This window comes from Lissotriton vulgaris, chromosome 5 (assembly GCF_964263255.1).
Source record: "Lissotriton vulgaris chromosome 5, aLisVul1.2, whole genome shotgun sequence".
In the NCBI taxonomy this organism is placed as follows: Eukaryota; Metazoa; Chordata; class Amphibia; order Caudata; family Salamandridae; genus Lissotriton; species Lissotriton vulgaris.
In genome coordinates, this window is record NC_141693.1 from 520,246,087 (window position 1) to 520,266,807 (window position 20,721).

Consider the following 20,721-nt stretch of genomic DNA (forward strand, 5'->3'; position numbering starts at 1 on the left):
CTCCAAATGAATGGCTAGAAAGGTACCGGTTGAGCTGGGTTAAGCCACAGACCCTCTTTCCTCCACCTTTCTTGGGTCTTCATGATCTTTTATTCATTCTGAAGACTAGTCTTGTTGGCCTCTCGGTCATATGCCGCTCATGCTTCCCCCACCTTCAGTGTATTAGGTATTCAACATGTGACAGAAACTCTGGTTTTCACAGCAATGTCATATTCGCTGTTTTGTATTCTTGCCTCTTGAAGCTTTTTCAGTAAATCTTTACATTTATGTTTTGCATTTTATGTCTGGAAAGCAGATTCAATTTTACAGGAAGTGTATTCTTCAAAGAGTACTTTTCGAGTAAAATATAGGCTATAAAAGATTTTGAATATTTTCATTGCAATTGAGTTTTATTTATTTCTGCAGGTGAAATAAATGGAGAAAATGGTACAAGCTGAAACCTTTTCACGTCCTCTAAGTCGCAATGAAGTTGTTGGTTTACTCTTCCGTTTGACAATATTTGGAGCAGTGACCTACTTTACCATTAAATGGATGGTTGATGCTATTGATCCTACCAGAAAACAGAAAGTTGAAGCCCAGAAACAGGTATGATCTGTAAAATAACCTTTGTCTTGGTATCGCAAATCTGAATGTTTTATATTGATATCAAAATGGGCTAACTGCTCTAATAGAAATCAGTTTTCCTAATTCTTCTCATCAGTGTTGATCCTTTTTGGAATCGTGTACATTACCACATTGAAAGAAGTTCATCTTCATATAATGTTTTTACTGGGATGGGCCACCAAATTAGTTTGCAGGTTTTCTCCTATTGAATTTTCTTAGTGAAACATTTTTAATTTTAAAAATCAACTTTTTCATTTGTGAGGGTTAAAAAATGATATTGTCACGGAGTGGAAACTTTTAGTTGTGCCAGAGTATTGATTATTTACTGCTTGGAGAAAGACGCCTTTTCGCTTGGATGTGGGTAGATATCCCTGTTGAGAAGATGTTTTTATAGTTTTCTTGTGTTTTTGAACTCTTGGAGTTATTGCGGTTACTTAGGTTTTCTCCATTAGTTCTTGGTTTTTCTGAGGATTCTTCTTGTTTGCCCAATTGATTTTTAAGAACCACCATTGTCTTGGTCTTGTTCTGGATTTTTTACATTGTAGGTGAACCAGCTGATTTCTTTCTTGGTGTTGTGATATTTATTTTGTTGTCTTTTCAGCGTTCCTGAAGAAGCCTGTCTTGATGTTTGATTTGATTTTGGATGCCACGTGCTTTTGGCACCTAAAACATTTTTCTGTACAATGGCAAGTCATCTGATTTAAGGTGTGTGGGCTGGAGTGACTGAGATTGTGGAACAACACCCTACAACTGCATGGTAAAGGGATGTCGGTAGCACTCATATTCGGAGCCATAGAACATAATGTTGTGTTGTCTGTCTGGAGTGTAAGTAGGGAGGTTGAAGAATTGTCAGGGGTTAGAGCTGATAATTGCGATGTTATAATCTGCTTCTCTGTTTATACCTGTATTGTATTTCTTATGTATATACTCCACTTTATTTATAGTTCCAAGGTTTCTCTCTTTTGGTGTGACAATTGGGGACACGGAATACTTTTTTTCTACCATTCGCATGCACGATTATATTCTATGACTTGTATAATTGAATACAAAATTCTGCATACAGAGCGGCTAGGTCAATGTTTTTGCATTTAAAAATCAATTGCTTATTGCAATTAGTTTGCTATTGATAATTTACACATATATTTGTGTTGTCAGCTTTAAAGATTGAGGCTTTGCAGTATTAACCCTTTCCATGCTCATGACGAGCTCAGCTCGTCATGAGGCACAGTTGAGCTGTGCTGATGACGAGCTGAGCTCGTCATGATACACTGATGATCACATATTTCCAGCACAGGAGGGGAAAATGTGCAGCAGCGATGTGGTTAAGTAGTCGAAGATGGAGCTGGAAAGCTTGTTCAACCATGAATCTTTGATGCAGATTTTGTCAAGAATATACTCCAGATATGCATTTGCCAACCTGGCATTAAGATGCATCATTAGAGATGGAGTGGTGGGGTCTGGCTAAAGTTCTTAGTCTAGTGATACTGATGTAGATGAGGGTGCAGGATGCATATGCTTCTGGGAAGGTGGGACTTTTACTTCTCTTTTCCTCCCGATGATGAGTTTGCGTATGTGCAGCCAGATTTTGTAGCGTAAGTGTGAATGCAAGTGAGAGGGAAGAGAAGTCGTCAATATCAGATCAGCCATTCATCCGGTAGCTGTCCGATTTAAGATGTTAGTTCGATTTAGTGTAAAAATACTGAGGGAGTTTGAGACTAGCTGTAATATAAAAGGGGAATAAGTCTTAAATTAGAAGGGGTGCTTCAAGCTTAAACCTGAGGTAAGTTAGAGATTCAGATGTATTGATCTGGTTAGTGCGTTCTGCAAAGGCCTGATCGTTCAAGTATCATTGGCAGAATGTAGATGGTGTCCTATTACAAATCGTAGCTCTATCAAAAGGCAGCAAGGGACTCTTATTATTTCAGTGAACTTTAATTTTGGTGAGAATGGTGTAGTAAGGCATAATATTTTCTGTGGAATTAATCAAGCTGTGCCGACAGAACGAAAGGAGGTCATGACCGCGAATGCCTTTGAGCAGAAAGAGAAAGTCACCAGGGGATTGGAGTAGAGGCCCCTGAGTGGTTTCTAGTACCTTGATTTCAGATGTGCTAGCAATAAGCAGCTAAGTTACACGCCCTGGATGTTTTCAAATTTTTCTTAGCCGGGTCCTGACTATATGGCATTTGGATTTGTTGCCTTCAAGAGGCCAAGATGTATATGAACGCCGAAACGCGTCCGCGTCGACCGGTTTTGACAAGAGGAGTCTGACGAGAATTGGATTAATCCTTTAATGATTTAGGGCCATATGTATCAAGCCAAATTGAAATCGCAAACGCCGAAATTCGCAGAATATCGGCGTTTGCGAATGCAATTTGGACGATTGGTATGCATCAAGGAAATCTTTCAAAATAAGGAATCGCAAAATATGCGATTCCTTATCTTGCGATTTGCATTTAAGGAATCGCAAATTTTGCGATTCCTTAAATGCAATGTAAGAAGCCCAAAAAAATAGCAAATTGGCCTTAAAGAATCGCAATTTACCACCAACTTCTAGTTGCGAATTCCTTTCAAAATGCATATTTTTTCTATTTTCTAAGTGCCATGCGACGCACATACATGCCCTTAGGGCATGTATGTGCGCCACATGTCCACCCATGCCGATTTCAGGGGTGCAACAGGGTGTCCTTTGGACACCCCTGCACCCTTGAAAGTATTCACAATTTGCGATTAGCAAATTGCGATTCGTAAATTTCCCCTTCATTCCTATGGGCCTCCTGGCCCATAGAAATGAATGGGAAATTATTCCTTAATTGCGATTAGCAATTTGCTAATCGCGATTAAGGAATTTTAAGAAATCGCTTAAAAGAAGCTAATTTCTACATACATACTATTTTGCGATTTCTAAATAGCGATTCCTTAAAAATCGCTATTTAGGAATCGCAAAACGGAATGTTGATACATATGGCCCTATATGCACAGCTTTATAATTAAGGTTCTTCAGAAATTAGAACTTGGTGTGCAGTTAAGACGACCTCTGAGTGTATTAGGTGAACACTGTCTTTTCGACCAAGCGGGTAAAAGGAACCTATGAATTTTTGTGAATTTTCAAAAATTATGATGAACAATCAAAATTACGATAATTAAATTACGTACTTTTGTGTCCTTGGTATGTGATTGTTTTGTTTTAAAGAAGAAACATGAATCAATGACAGGACTGTGTACTGTTAATAGGGGAATATACAGTTCCCTATGTAAATATATATATATATATATATATCTTTTCCTCCTTGCCACTTTTTCTACTTTATCGCTAAATATGGCAGCTGCATTTTACCTGATGTGAAAGACAAGGCTGAAGTAGGCCCAGTGTGTAGTCTAGTGGTGGTGTGCAAGCTAGGAAGTTACTGGCAGATTTCAAATTGAGAGCAGGCTTCTGGTTCACCAAACGCAGCATGTGTACAGGGTTCTAGCTCCCAGCACGGGAGGCATGAGCCCTCTACAACAGTGGTTATTGAATGCTCTAAGTGTTCAGAACACAACTAGAATGTTTAAAATAGGAACCACAACCGATTTTAGCAGTTTTTCAGCCCTACATTTAGTCAGGGAGACCTCATGGAAATGAGACTGGTTCTCATAGTTGAAGGTCTTTATGAAGGATTCCTGGTACGGCAGTCTCAAAAGAACTTGACAGGCTGGTCACGGTATTCCAGCAAAATTTGTATGAAAGGAGTTTGTGTATGACGTTCCAGAGAATTGGATAAAGGCATCTCTTAATAGGAAACACCACTTGGGCTATGCCTTTTGGGCTGAATCGTTTAGGGTGAGCTTAGGCAATCTTATTTGGGAACTTGGTGAATGGCCTCTGCTTCAGTTTTCCAGCTCCTCTTGAGTAAATTACAATCATTAATTTTGTTTTGCCTTCTAGTGCCATCCACTATGTTGTTGCGGGGATTCTGCTCGTGCACAGAACTATGGACGGGAACCCAAGACCTCAGTGAATTGTGGTGTACCAAAAAATGCACCTCAGTACCCGGAACTCCTAACCGACTAGCATCAGTGTCTCTTTAGCTCTCCGTCCTACAGCAAAGCTACCAATGATTAGACAACCCAGAACATGCGACTTAGGATACTCTGAGGAATGGTTGGAATCAAGAACACTCTTTCGTTTTTATTCTCATACCAGTCCACAACGTGAGTAATTAGAGTCACAGAAACGTTGAAAATGTTTATTTTAACGACGTGCTCTAAGATGCAGTATTTTTGATAACATAAGCAGGCATATGATAAAAAATAATATGATAAGCGTTGTTACAATTCCATAAAACACAAAAGGAGAAATCATATTATGATGATAGTGGAAACAGGTCCTATAGCGCCTTGTGAAGCACCCTCACCTGCTAAGATCTAGGTTTTATAATAATAGAAGGTATCTTAGGCTTCATTGGGAAACCCCATACCTCCAAGATTAGCAGTGGTGAATAACCTCACATGATCAGCAAAGCTCTCTCACTGGAAAAGGTTTTTCTTCAAGTGTGTTCAAATCATGCATGCAGTGCAATATTAAAAGCACTAGAATTTCAGTTAGCTGCAGCTGTGCTCGTGTTGTGTCTTGAGCGTGGGTCGATCAACCTGAATAACAGCATACATTGTTATGGTGACCTTGACACTTCTGCACGCAGTGTACTGACAAAGGTCGCGATGTAAGTCTAGCGATGTTAAAAACAAGCCGTTCTCATGCAAGAAAAATCAAGCAGTTTAACTTACAGCAACCGTTACATGTAGTGTTGTCTGCAAAAGCTGCAAAGTGGCAAAATGGCGTTTAAACATCTAATGAGCTTATGCTAACATAGCAATGTGTGCAAGCAGGGCCCTGTCTTCACTACACCCTTCCCTGATCGGAACACATACAAGAAGGGAGGCATTTTAGGAACGCAGAGTTCAAGTTCGAATGACACCGAACCAAGTTCAAAAGTTGCCAAACTGGATAATCGGAAGTAATACGTTCAAAGTAGTAAGGAAAAAATTAAAAAACAAAAAAAGGATCAGTATACAGCCCATCATGGAAATGGAAAAAAAGTTAAACAAATGTACTAGTTCAGTACGCGTTGAAGCTGGACAAAAGTCAATTCAATCCATCAGCGTACAGGCACAGTACGTTGCAACTGCCTCCAAGAGGAAGTCATTGTTATCATCAGGAAATAATTGAACCATCCAATTTAATAAAGGGAAGGAGCATACATTTTCTTAGATAGCTGGAGCCTCTAGCACCATCAGAGGACAACTTGCATGTTCTTCGAGATAACTGCGTGCCAGGAAGTCATGCGCAGCCGCACATATATTCCATTTGCCACCGCACAGGCCATAATCCCGAAAACAGAACAGTCCAACTCATGAGCTACTAAGGGACTCATTAGTTAATCATAGTCTGGGTTAGGAGACACCGTATTGCAGAGACACAGATGCAGAGCCCATTCAAAACAGCAATCCAGGCCATGGAAAACAGGTTGCACGCATGTAAAGTAGGAGAACCGGAAGGATAATCCATATGCTACACTCAAAGTGGCCAGAAGTAGCGTTCCATAATATTCAAGCATCCTGTTGCGAAGCTGGAGCAGCCGGGGCAGGCGTTCTTGTGACACAGACTGTGCTGCCATTTCTGAGCAAGCTAATCAACAGAAGTACACCGGCAGCCAAGGCGAGAATTAACGGTAAACCACAGAAGATTCTGGAAAAAATAGAATGAAAAAATGCCGGTATCACACCAAATATAGTTTGGAATGAAGTCACAAGGCCAGAGCTTACTACTTTGAAAAAATGCGACAAGCCATTTGTCGACGAGGCATTGAATATTGTATGAATCAAAGCGCCGAAATGAAGTAGGAGATCAGTATTCAAAAGGACATGCACCTCGGTGCGAGTGTTAGCCACGTGAAGGACAAATGCTTCACGAGAAGAAGTAAGGGTAACTTCTTTCTGGGACAAAAGAGCACTTATTCGACTCCTCTTGTTGAACTCTGCTTTCAAGGTCGGAATGGAAGGGCAGATGGACACATCGAGCTTCCCATGCGGAGGCGGGAAAAGCACATTTTTACAGCAGACTACACGTTGGGAGACGGTCACAATGTACAGAATCCCTGCCAGCATACCGCAGTAATCTTCATTATTTAAAAGTAAATATCTACCGTTAGCCAGCAACGTGAAAGTTGGTGTTATAGCTGCCACCGGATTACCCTTTAAAATGCATGCTAAATTCGGAGCTTGCGTGTTACACGAGCCGTGCACTTGTATGTTCTTGCAAACCAGTGAGGGATCAGGTGTAGAAGTGCACTCTTCGCCCTTCAAATAAACTTCTTTACCCTCCCTCAGGCATCTATAGGTAAATGACAGAGACCAAACTTCATGGAGAAAAGCGCTTCCCAATGGTTCCTATCTGCCTATGGCATAGTTTTTCATACATCAACTGAATTTAAACAAGGGAAAGGGCAGTGTTATCAACTCATGAATGAGCCATACAGCTGAATTAGATTCGGCAACAGAAAAAGGTAAATGTTCCAACTTTTCAATATGCAGAAGTGAATATGCAGCATCCTTCATAGACATAAACTACTGTTTTTCAATCAAATTAAACGGTAAAAATAGCGACGAGGTATTCATGTAGTCCCAATGCACTTTTCCAGATTTTAAAGTTTGTAAAGTCCAAGCAAACTGCATAATGGAACGTAATTGATTTTGACCATGGTACAAAACAGACACTTCATCCTGTACAATATCTACAACAGATGAAATCTAATGTATACATTCGGGAAGAAAGAGTATTCATGCTATTATCAACAATTGCAAGCACTTTTTCTAAATTAGCTTGATCAATAGCTCTTAATCTTGAAGCAGCTTCAATTTGAGACAGTTTCCAAACTTTGTTGTAAATAGCATTTATCCCTATAGCTAATTGATCGATAAAGGACTTCAAATACAGTGATTTAGTGTGGGTGAGTCTAACTTTGGAAAAGGACTTAGCAGTCATCTTGAAATAAACAGCTTCTGGATTGGATTGATTAAAATCAGTAAAATATGTAAACTTTTTTTATAGAGTTTTGGAGCTGCCTTCAATGGGAGCCGGACAATGTTCCCATTGTGTATAATTGACCACATTTCTAAATGTGTTGGCTTTATGCAGAAAATGATTGCCATAGTGTTGGTTGCAGACAACGCTAGGGCTATTGGCTTTCCTAATACTAATGCTAATGCTTATTATTTTCAGCACGTCACTCTGCAAAAAACATTAAATAAATAGATTGTCCAAACACAGGGATTTGCAAGAGGCAATAACAAGGATTGGCATAGCCAATAGGTCTCGCCTTTGGGACCTTATAAGTGTTTAGTTATCCAACACAATAGCCTTGGTGCAACAACATCAAGTGTTGCATGGCTAAACATTTATAAGGTCCCAAAGGCGAGACCTATTGGCTATGCCAATGCTTGTTGTAGCAAGCATTTAGCCCTATATTGGCGACTAATGTATTAAAAAAGGATTTCTCTTGGATCACAATATCCAGAATAATCCACACTCAATCATTCAAAGGTCGTTCAGCTTCCCCCAATCAACTATGAAATCAGGATCCAAAAATCAATTAAAACTTTTTTTTTGTATGTTTCAAAAGCACATTTATTTAAAAACAATTTTGATCATGTAAAACACGATTCATAAATACAATGATATTTCAAAAGTTAAAAAATCTCACATACACAAAGTTTTAACTTAAATAAAGATACAATACGAGAGACAAAAAAAAAAACTTTAAATCATCATAACAAAGTTAGTTCGAATGAATCCATGTTAATGAAGTCTGTGAATTCTTTTGAGATTAGACTTCAAAGTTTCTCGAATTTAACAATAAAAAACAGAAGCGTATAATGGATACTGTATGTCTTTTTGGAAATGTTGTCATGAAAGTAATATGTATCCTGTTGTGTGTAATATAATATTGTGATATATATTTTGTTTTAATACAGGCATATACTAAATTAAGGTATCATTGAGAGAGACATTAAGATTAAGAGTCTTGTTGAAGGTGGTTTACAAATATATTGTCCACCGACACTCGTCAACGCTTCTGTTTGTTATGTAAATTAAAACTTTAATACATTATTTGTATATGGTACCCTTTCTCTTGGATAGTGGCGCCACTTTTTCTTTGTTTAGAACTATATTGACAACAACTGACGCAAAAATAGTGAAAGGGGGTGACTTCAATCTTCAATCACAAAAATAGAGATACTATGGGACACTCTCAAGGCAGTTGTGTGCCGAACATATATTGCCAGAACAGCGCGACTTAACAGGGAACACATGGCGAAGCGAGCCGATTTGGAAACAGCTGTGAGAGATTTGGAGACAACACATAGGACGACGGGTTCAAATCGCATTCGACGACATCTGACTATTGCCGGAAAACAACTTAAGGCCCTTGAATTGATGCAGCTGAGCATACGGTGCACACGACAGAAGTATTACGCTGGAGGGAATAAAGCTGGGAAACTATTGGCCCATAGGTTGTGAGCCCAAGTCCTCTCCTGTTGTATACACAGCTTGATAGCGGATACTTAAAACGCGGGATGAGGATATAGCCGCTGAATTTGGACGATTCTACACCAAACTCATATGGGTGACAAACTTCTCACCAAAGACAGCTCCACATACGTAGCACAACAGCCACTGACCACTCTCGAAGAAAACATAGCAACTCCATTAGAAACCGACATAACTGAACGCAAAGTCCTGAAAGCGATTGGGAGACTAAAGCTGGAGAAGGCCCCCGGGCAAGATGGGTACATACCAGCCTTTTATAAGCAATATGTGTCACTATTGTCCCCCATACTAGTTTGACTATATAACTCCTTCAGCACTTCAAGAGTGCGTATGAAGTCCATGCGCACTGCAATAATAACAGATATACCAAAGGCGGGGAAAGATCCCAAGTCATGTGCGTCATATCGCCCCATTTCGCTATGGTCTCGTGGAACCCTGACCAATCTTCATTTGTTCCGGGCTGCACGTTTGGGGATAAAGTCAAGCATCTTTTCCATCTATTAGATAAAACCCATAGAACCTAGACCCTGACACTACTTTTGTCGATAGATGCCGAAAAGGCATTCAACCAAGTGCACTGTCCATTCCTGAGCTTCCGGAGCTGGATCTGGGCCAGCTACGAGAAACCGACGGCACTAGTATGTGTCAACAGCTCATTATCTCCTTTTTCCAATCTCCAGAGGAATGCAGCCGGGGTGCCCACTCTCACCACTCCTGTTTGCGTTATATATGGAACCATTTGCTTAGAATGTTCGCAAGCACCCCTCATTGAAGGAGTCTGGATGGTGGGGATCAGTCACATAAGATAGCGCTATATGCTGAATACGTTTTATTATCTATCACTAACCAACGACAGTCGCTGCCCCCACTATTAGAAGATCTCACTGCATTTGTAGAGGTTTTGGAGTTAAAAGTTAACAACTTCAAATCCCAAGCACTAAATGCCACCAATTCCACATTACGAACAAGTACTACTCTCATCGAAATTCCCCTTTACGTGGGCCACAAGAGGGATTTCCTATTTGGGAATAAATACCCCAACTGTAGATAAATCCATATTCTATAACTACTCGAGCCCCTTGAAAACAGTACGTTCGCTTATGTAGTCACGGCATGCGGGCCATATCCTGGCTGGGACTCAAGCATCTGTAAAAATGTCTCCTTTGTCCAAGATTCTCATGCAGGTGATGCCACAACAACCACCTATTTCCATGATCAAAAAATGCAATTCACCATTGAATCATTTATTTGGGGCAGTAAATGGGCTAGAATGGCCACAGAACAAGCCTATCTTCCCGTAGCTAAAGGAGGACTGGGCATACCCCATTTAAAGAAACTACCAAGCAGCGTAGCTGTGTTTTTTGGTGGAGTGGCAACGCTCACTCACTGAGAAGCACTGGTGTTCCTGAACCAGGCTGTGACAGGAATACACATATGGAAAATTCCATGACTCCAGCGTGAATTGCGTCCTGCAGGGGTGTATGTTTCCCCGGTTGTCTGGGCTATGGTTACAGCTTGGGATATGACCTGCGCTCCCAAACAGCTCTATATTCCGATCTCTCCCCTAACTCCGATCCTGGGAAACCCAGACTTTCCACAGGCCCTAAATGAACGGGTGTATGTTAGATGGCAGAAAGCCAATTGCAAACGCATTGGCGACCTGTTTGATGAACACATCCTATTAGATTTTAAAGTTATGCAACAGAGTTTTGGACTCCCAGACTCAGAGCGCTGGCGCCACATAGCAGTATGACACTGGGTTACATCGCAGTCCGTAAGACGACACGTGAGCAGGAAGGTCACCCCGTTCGAGCGTTGGCTACTATCCAGATGAGACGACCATCGACTTTTGTCACACATATGCACATTCCTATACACCATCCCTAACCCCTCACACACGCACAGTAGGAAAAGATGGGAGGCAGAATGCGAATGCCCCTTTACGGAAAAGGAATGGACAGATATTTTACATCGCACATCAGCTACTAGTGCTTCTGGTAAAGAAATGCTACGAAAAACTGTCCATTACTGGTTTTACACCCCGGCCCGCCTGGCTCAGTGGCAGAAGGGGAAGGACAGCCAATGTTTTCACCATTGCAATCAGTCTGGCACGCTTGTCCACTTGTTCTGGCACTGCCCCTAACTCCACTGCTACTGGATGGATGTCTTGGCAGATATCGATCAAAGGTTTCACACTGAGATACCCCACTTCCCCAGCTATATTTTGTAGGCCTGCCCAATATTCAAACATATCCACTTCATTCCACTAGGGAGAAGGCCATCACCCTGGCACTTTTCGCATCAAAGCAGGCTCTGTTGTCTCGATGGGGCACAGACACCGTACCCACACACACACAGACTGGCTGCATAAACTCAGGGACTTACTCTACATTGAAAAGTTAACAGCTGTAATGACCCACACTTTACCTAAATTTGCGAAAACATGGGGAACATGTATCAAGCACCTCTGGTATCTATTGCAAACTCGCCTGCTTCAAGTCCTTCGTTTCACGTCCACAATTGATGATTAGGTTGTCCTCACAAATGGAAGCTGACAAGAACTTTCAGCATTATTTAGAAGTGCATGTTTCGTTTTGTTCTTTCCCACTGGTTGAGTTGGACTCCCCCCCCCCCCCGTCCCCCCCCCCCCCCCCCCCCCCCCAAAACCTCCCCCCAACCCATCCTCCATGTTTTATGCTCCTCGCCGGCCATTGGATGTAGGAGACGGCTGTTGTATTTTTTTTTTCAAAATAAAAATTATACAATTCTAAATTGCTGGATAACAGTCGCTCTATCTATATAAAGCAATTGTGTTAGAAAGGAATCTCCCATTCTGTACTCCAGAGGACTAGGTTGTCTAGTGATTAGCACCACCAGGCTGTCCTGCCTTGCATGGAAGAAGGTTGGTTGGAAGACGAAAGCAAAACTGTTTGCAGTTGCTTGTCTTTCTAGTTTGTCTCTAACAGCGGCATTGTCTGTGCAGATACATAAGGCTGCACAGAAACTCCCTCCTCTCGTCTACATAGAGATTTATAGGGGAGAAAGGAATTGATCTCTAGTGTGGTGGACGATCCATTGACGTCCAGTGCACTACCTCTGTACTGCAAAGGATGCCAATGGGTTGTCCACCACGGAAATTCTGTAAATCTTTCTTGCTTTCTCGTATCCGGAGTTTGCTTATTTATATTTGTGTGTACTCTGATGGGCCCAGCTCGCTGAAATCATTTTAAACAAAAGTGAATGCAGACCTCACTTTTAGTCTTTTACTTGGGATGGGGGCTCTGGGGGTCATAACTCTGTCCTCTCCACCTCCCAGAAAGTGTGATCTTTGTGAAAGCGGTACCAATGAAAAGGAGACCCCTCAAATGGTCACTGTTTGGGGAGCTCCCTCTGTGTGGTCCCCCTAATCAGGCATTGTTATTATCAATTGAATTTCTCTCCTTTTTTGACTTCCAAATATAAAGCAATATGCAAGAAGACCGACATTTAGCTAGAGGTCCTCTGTGTCAAATGGTAGATTAGGTAACACCAAATTCTGAGATGTAAAAACCATCAGTATTCCAAAACGTAGTATTGTGTGAAAATTTGACAAATTCATAGGTTTCCTTCTTACCCTTTTTTCATTCGTTAAAAGTTACCATATGAATTGAAGCATAGTCTGTATACAATAAAATATCATTATTGGCTGCAGCTCAGTTGTGGGCTCTTGGTGTTTGTTGGTTGTCAAAAACACGCAACACTATGGGGGACATTATTTTTGGACACATTTAAGACCCTATGGAATTCATTAGACCACTTAATGAAAGTATTTGCTCTAGAGTACAAGGAAAAGCCAACATCAAGATGAGTAAGATTTGAGTGTCCTCTTTAAACCATTAATCTCTCGTAATTGAGCGTACACTTTAGAGAACTTTCTGAGTAAAACATAAAGGGCCAGATGCACATAAAATAGGAATTGCTATTTCATAATTGCGATTTTTACAGAATTGCAATTAGGAAATTGCAATTCCTAGTTAAATAACACTTACAAACTCCAAATAGCGATTCCTAATGGGGTCGCAAATAGACCGATCTCATGAATATTGATGAGGTAGGTCGTAATTTGAGACTCATTAGGCGTTGTAGCCATTTGGGATTGCTTTTTAATAAAGCAATTTTTTAAAATTCTTTTTTTAAAGAAATGCAGCCCATTTTCCTGATATGAAAACAGAATGTGTTTCAAAAAATAAAATGAAACCTTTTAGTTGTATTTTTTAAGAGTAGTTATTGGTCCTTTGGACCACGGCTTGCTCTTAACAAATATCTGTTTTAACATTTACTTAGGGGAAAGAGTCCTTTGGGGGCCACTCCCTATTTGCCAATGGTTTCCACCACCTTTGAGGTGTTGATTAAGAATGAATGTTTTGCAACCGTAATTCAATTGCAAAACATTCATACATAGCACTGCAATTTGGTATTTAAAATGGACTCCCTAAAAATACCCTGTGCACATACCGGATCGACAGACACAAATGACGATCCAGTAACGTTACCAAATCTCATTTTGTGTTTGTGCAACTAAAAAGGCATTTTTTTCACCAAAAATAACGAATGGGCCATGTCCATCCGCAAAAATGTTTGGTTTTTTTTGGTGTTTTTTTTTTTTTTTACATTTAGCCCTAAATCTTTAACTGCTGCATGGTGACAGTTCTCTTACTACAGATCAGGGCGCAGTGATTTGACTGAATTATAAATGCCTTACTTGTTCTTTCATATAACTTTAATTTAAAATAAAAAATACATTTAATTTTACTTTAACATGGCATAATTACAGTTTCAGTATTGTCTATTGGGTATTGAAACTGAGCAATGGATGTATTAGTCTCCTAACTGCAGACATAGTTTCTTTCACAACAAATAAAATATATTCTCTGTGGCTCGTAAATATATTTTACATACCTTTGTCCATTTTTAGGTCGAAGCAGACAGCACAGTTGTCTGGTTGCATAGACTTATTGGGGTCATGCTGGAAGCTAACCTAGAAATGCATTCTGTCCCAGCTAATCACCACCCTCGCCCAAGACCCGCCGACTGACCACACTGACACAGCCGCCCGCAACCTCAAGCAATGGATCGACAACTGTGCCAACACTCTTTCCCCGATCAAGTAACCCACATACAGATGGACCGACAGAAGAGCCATCTGGTTCACCGCCGACCTCCAGACATCCAAGCAGACCTGCCGGAGACGAGGGAAGAAATGGTGCCACGAGCAAACACCGGACAACCATGCAGCTCTCAAGAACGCCAGCCGCAGACACCACCAACTCATTCAAACAGCCAAAAGGACCTCCTTCAAGGAACGCACTGACAACAGCGCACACAATAGCAAAGAACCCTTCAACATTGTGAAGGAACTCTCCAACGACATCCCGCCGTCACAAGACCTCTGCGACTCTCTAGCTACCTTCTTCCACCGCAAGATCACAGACATCCATGACAGTTTCAACACCCAGACCTCTCCGACAGCTGCTGACACCTCAGACCCACCGCCACCCAGCCACACCAGAATCCTAACCTCCTGGAACCATGTCAACAACGAAGACACCATTAAGACCATGAACACCATTCACTCCGGCTCACCATCAGACCCGTGCCCCCACCACATCTTCAACAAAGCGAGCTCCATCATCGCACCCCCAACTCCGTAAGATCTTAAACAGCTCATTCGAGACCGCCACCTTCCCGGAAAGCTGGAAACACGCAGAGATTGCAGCCCTACTCGAGAAACCCAAGGCAGACCAAAAGGACCTCAAGAACTTCCGGCCCATCTCCCTGCCCCGTTCCCTGCAAAAGTCATCGAGAAAATCGTCCACAAACAACTGACCCAATTCCTCGAAGAGAACAACACCCTTGACTCGTCCCAATCCGGATTCCGCAGCAACCACAGCACTGACATCACCCTCATCGCCGCCACTAACATCGGCCCCTGCTGGACAACAGCAAAACCGCTGCCCTCATCCCCCCCGGAACTCTCGGCCGCCATTGACACCATCTGCCACCACGCCCTGCGCACACGCCTCCACAACGCAGGGATCCGCAACAAAGCCCTGGACTGGATCACCTCCTTCCTCACCGACGGAACCCAGAGAGACGCCTCCCTCCATTCCGATCCAAAGCCACCAAAATCACATGCGGAATACCCCAAGGATCATCCCTCAGCCCAACCCTCTTCAACGTCTACATGACACCGCTCGCCAACATTGTCTGATCACACGACCTCAACAAGGTCTCATATGCCGACGACACTCAGCTGATCCTCTCCCTCACCAAAGACCCTGCCACCGCCTAAACCAACTTTCACACAGGGATGAAGGCCGTCGCCGAATGGATGAACAGCAGTCGCCTGAAACTGAACTCTGACAAGACAGAGGTCCTCATCCTCAGCTCCACCCCTTCCGCCTGGGACGACTCTTGGTGGCCAGCCTCGCTGGGAACTGCGCCGACGCCCACCGACCACGCACACAACCTGGGGTTCATCCTGGACTCTTCTCTGTCAATGACCCAACAAGTCAACGCCGTCCCCTCCTCCTCCTCCTCCTCCTGCTTCAACACCCTCTGTATGCTACGCAAGATCTACAGATGGATCCCCACAGAAACCAGAATGACGGTCATTTAAATGGAAAATGTGTTGCCTGTAAATGTCAGTGCACTACCACCTCGTGCTTTAGAATATATTTATTAAAAGTGAGTTTTTAAAGATGTACTGAGAAACATTCCTGCGCCTGCCCTGATAGCAATACTATTATTGAACTAAGAGGCAAGTGAGGGGTCATGTGTACCCTATATGTGGGCTAGATTCCTATTATGCATGTACCCAACATTTATTCTATTAAATCAAACCAAATTTTTTGTACAGCAGGAATGCTGAACTCGCATATTGGAAGGTGCTCTCCTATGTGATGATGAGAAAAAGGTGCCCTGCAAAGTAAAATATTTGCCTAGGATGACCTAAAGAGACCAGTTTATGGGGCAAGCATATTCCAATTAGGTGGAGTAGATTATTCAAGTTACTGGACCTGCAGGTCTAGTAAAATGTATGATTTTTCGAAAGCTGACCCATTTATTTCGGTCCTATTGTACACTGGGGGATGGAGGCAAAATAGAAAAATGTCGGGACAGTCTAAATGGCGCTCTGGCAATGTAAAAATAAACTGACCCCATTATGTGCATTTGGTCATTATGGCTTAGGTAGATTCATCACAGAGGAAATTATGATTGTACAAAATCCTATTTGAAAGAACCACTAAGAGTACAGCCGCAGCACATACAAAACTGTACATGTTCAATTAAAACAGTGAGTGAGTGTTTTATGTTGGGGAACATGAATACTAACTTGGACTGAGATGTGTTTTGTTTCTACTTTTAACTAACCATTGCGACTTAATTTTTGAACTTCTTGATCAATTTTTGAACTTCTTGATCAATAAATGTTCCTCTATCTGCTCTTTCTGTGTGTTTTGTTACCCACCTGAAAAGGTTATTTTTAGGTCGGACCTTCCAGACAGCAGGCGGTCTTGTTCCAAAAGATCTGTTGCGGGCTTACCAAGAAACTGCAGGAGGCCTGGAGCCCACCATTGCTTACCTTTTAGTTTCTTTGCCTTCACTCATATTTGCCTGCTTCCTATTGGATTTTTTTTGCCAGTCTTGCGTTTGTTTCTGTCATGAAGCACAGCCTCTTTAGTCATGTCTTCTGCATTTTTCATTTTGTTTAAGCACATGGCAGTGCATGCAATTTTATTGCTGTCTCCCTTCTGTGTTTTTATCCCTCCTCGTGCTCTGTCCATCTGCTTCTCTCTCACCAGCCACATTTTTGTTACTCTCTTGCCCTTGTGATACTGCTTTCTGCACTCCACATTGCGCTCAGGGAAGTCACCCAAGCTAAATATAACACTTTCTCACTGTGCTTCTGCCCCCCCCCCCACACTTCATGTTGCTCTCCTTCGCCTATGTTCTCTCCCACTTCTTGCATCTCCCCACTCATTGCGTTTTTTTTATTTTTTAAAGCACTTAGAGCTCCATTTTAAAACTGCTTTCGTGCTACTTATCAATAATTTACTGATCCATCTAGAATCGGTCAAAAGACAAAACAGTCCCCTTTGTAAGTGCATGAATGTGTGTGCCTACAAGACGATGCGACAGTCTCATCATTATTTTATTTATTTATTTATTTATTTATTTATTTGCTCCAGTGCAGCCTAGATGCTGCTCAACTTGGCTAAAAACATTAACGAAACTAATAGGTCTCGTAGGCCTATACCTATTGGGTATATTGTCAGAGTTTGAATTATTAAATAAACCCATATTGGCTCACTGTGGCTCTTGGTATCGTGTTAAATCAATTTGCCAATGGGATATTCTACAGGAGATTGCTCACGCTATATACAATACATTTGCTTCTCTCTCATTAATGTGTCCTTATCCACACTTGAAATAAAAATATATTGTTTTTTTTAATTCTAGGCAGAAAAGCTAATGAAACAAATTGGTGTGAAAAATATAAAACTTACAGAATATGAAATGAGCATTGCTGCCCATCTCGTGGACCCTCTCAATATGCAAGTAAGAGACTATTTTGAAATACAAAGTCAGTACCTGCTTTATGATTATCCCTGTAGGTCAAGCAGGCATTGCCATGACTGTATCCTGCATCCACAGTGTAGTACTATTTGTGACACGCTCCTTGCTTCCCTGCCTCCTGAGTACAGTGCATACATGTTTCAATTTGCAACTGGTATATCATTCATTTTGACTCCGTCTCTAAAGCGCACATTGCTCTCTGCTACCTTCCACATTTCGCCATTGAATTGCATAACATTGCCTGGCCCCTTAATTTCTTGCTCACCAGCAGGCTGGTGTATTTGAGCATTTAATATGCGCCGGTTTGGCACTGCTGGAGTGGTAAGCCCAGCTGTATTGAAGCTTTCACAAGAATGCCACAGTATCCTTATTCCACAGAAGGTTTTTGAGTTATTTGAGCCTTCTGGTCCAGCACTTTTCACCCCATTAAGAGAGGTATCCTCAAACGTGGTTAAGGTTTTGAACAAGGACCTCATTGTGTTAAAAAAGACTCAACCCGAATCACTGTCACCACATGGCAGGAAATGTTAATTATTGTACCCTGCAGATATTCTATTTTACAAAGCAAATCTCCAGTGAAATAATACTATAATAAATTATTCTAGTATTAATGGTGTGATCGGTATTGTTTCCATGAAATGTCAAAATGTCAACCTTCTCAACAGTGAACTTCTAAACCACTTGGAGTGGTGAAAATCTAAGATTCTTACTGCTGTCTTTTTGCACAAAAAACATAACCTAACAACTCGCCAATGTGTCAATTTTGTGTTTCATGTAAATGTTATGACCTGCACAGAACAAACACTTATGCACTGTGCCGCAATATATTGTTAAAACGGGTATGTTGTATCAAAATATACTACAAGTAGTCCTGACTACAGTCTGTCATTTGCTATGTGTGAATAATTTATTTAGAGATAATTATTTAGATTGAAAACTATCAGTCTTGATTAGCAAAGTCTTAATTCTTCAATAATTCTCAGACCTATCTGGATGTTATTTGCGTAGATGGTTTCCAGTGGGATAATTATTTTGTAGTAAATTGGATGCCCAGAATAATCCCTGGGATAGAGGGCAGCCATGTTTTGATGCTATCACACTGTAAGAGAACCATCAATTCCCTTGTCTCATAACGCAGTGCAAAGGCACTTGGAAGCCAAATTCATGTTACCTCTCCTCTAAATACAGTCCTTAAACGCTAAACACCTCCAGTGTCTTGAACAGGAATGTTCTTTACTTTCAGGGCACCATTCAACATCTTTATGCGACCTCTTGCTGTATCCGCTATTGTTAGTTATTTTATTTATTTATTTTTACTTTGTTTTGCTACTGCTCTTTGTGAAGTGCCATTCCCATGAGGGGAAGGAGTCGGAAATAGACCCTTGCAGTCTGTGTGCCTAATTTCTCCCCCTTTATTTCAGGCCACAACTAGAATGCCCCATAGCTGACTGTATTGCGTGCCATTGATGAAATGCCCATGCATCTGCCTGTATTATGTGTTGTAAATGAAATGCACCTTGTGCCAAAATATGTCCGCATGATCCCTCACATACATTTAAGCAATGTTTAATGTCACAAAAAAGCTATCATTTTTCGTTTGAGCCCACTGCCAGATGCCTGAGTGTCTTAGTACCAAAGAAGCGCTGTCGTCTTTCCACCTCATTCCTCTTTCTTCCAACATTCTACACTTCCTATCTTTATCTGATTCTTGCATGTTCAAATTGTTTTTGTCCCTTCTTTCTTCCGTAGTCGCTGTCTTCCTATCCTTATGTTCCTCCTCCTTTCTGTGTCCCTTCTTCACCCATTGGACCTTTAGTAGAATTACAACCATTTTGGATCACCATCAAGAGGTACACCATAAAGGCATTGGATGTGGCAGACGGTTTGGTGTCATGCCATCCTCTGAAGTCTGTTTAACACCAGGACAGTTGCCTGCATCATCACTGTGTTGTTGCACACATTCTCATTGATTCTGAATATGCTATTAAGCTACACTTAAACCGTGAGGTTGACTGCCAAGAACATCATATTCACTCTTGAATATAATCTTTATTCTACTTGTTTACCTGCACAACCAACACCAGATGGTTCCTTCGGAGAAATGGCTCAAACGAACGGATTTTAGCAGACCCCGCTCACCAGCTTCCCCGCTGCCGTACAAACAGCCGTCTGCACCCTGCCCTGACTACCTGTGATTCTGATTGTTTTCACTGTTTAGCTAATTTGTAACTGTTAAACTTACCCCACTGTTAGAGACTTACTTAACCTGTTTCTGTTATTTTAACAATAGTGTACTCCTCTGTTTGCAACTTTTACTTGTCATTCTTATTGTCTAATCCAATACTCACTGTTAGCATCATTGTAACATATCTTTTTGCCTCTTTTTGTGCTATTTGCCACTGCCCTGCCACCACCTCAGCGCGCCTCCTTCCTCCTAACCTACTTAATGTAGGCTGCAGCGCAATTGCTGGTGCGGCCATGCAGCGGAAACACTACCAGCGCGCCACTGTTGCGCCAAAGGCTAGCCCTTCTGCTTCTGTCAGTGCCTGGATCACGCCCAGCGCCGAGAACCCTGGCGCTCCCGCCACCCGAAGATATACTACCACCAAGCCCTGGACTCCGCAACAACAACTGCTGCCGCACCAAGTCTCGATCACCGGTAGGACCGTATACCTGCTGGCACAACCTCTTCTTCTGCAACGCTACACTGTCACAGTATCCCCTAGATTCTGCCACCCATCACTACATCTGAAACAAAGTATCCGAGAGCGAGTGGGCTGACTCCCTCAGCACCTCCCACCCTGACACCTGAACCCACCTAGAACAAGATGTCTAGATCCTCTCCATCTGGATAACTGACTGTGCCGACAGAGTCCCCCGTCAAGTCCACCAAACTCAAGAAACCCTCCAAA

General features: G+C 41.9%; 1 protein-coding gene across 1 annotated transcript in view; it reads left to right on the plus strand.

Annotated features, from left to right (window-relative positions):
- ATAD1 (ATPase family AAA domain containing 1) overlaps positions 1-20,721 on the plus strand; it is a 283,160-nt gene that overhangs the window by 70,174 nt on the left and 192,265 nt on the right. The window contains exons 2-3 of the mRNA XM_086921956.1: positions 406-585; positions 17,693-17,791. Coding sequence (XP_086778082.1) covers positions 415-585; positions 17,693-17,791 — 270 coding nt within the window. The 5' untranslated portion in view covers positions 406-414. The remainder of the gene's footprint in view (positions 1-405; positions 586-17,692; positions 17,792-20,721) is intronic.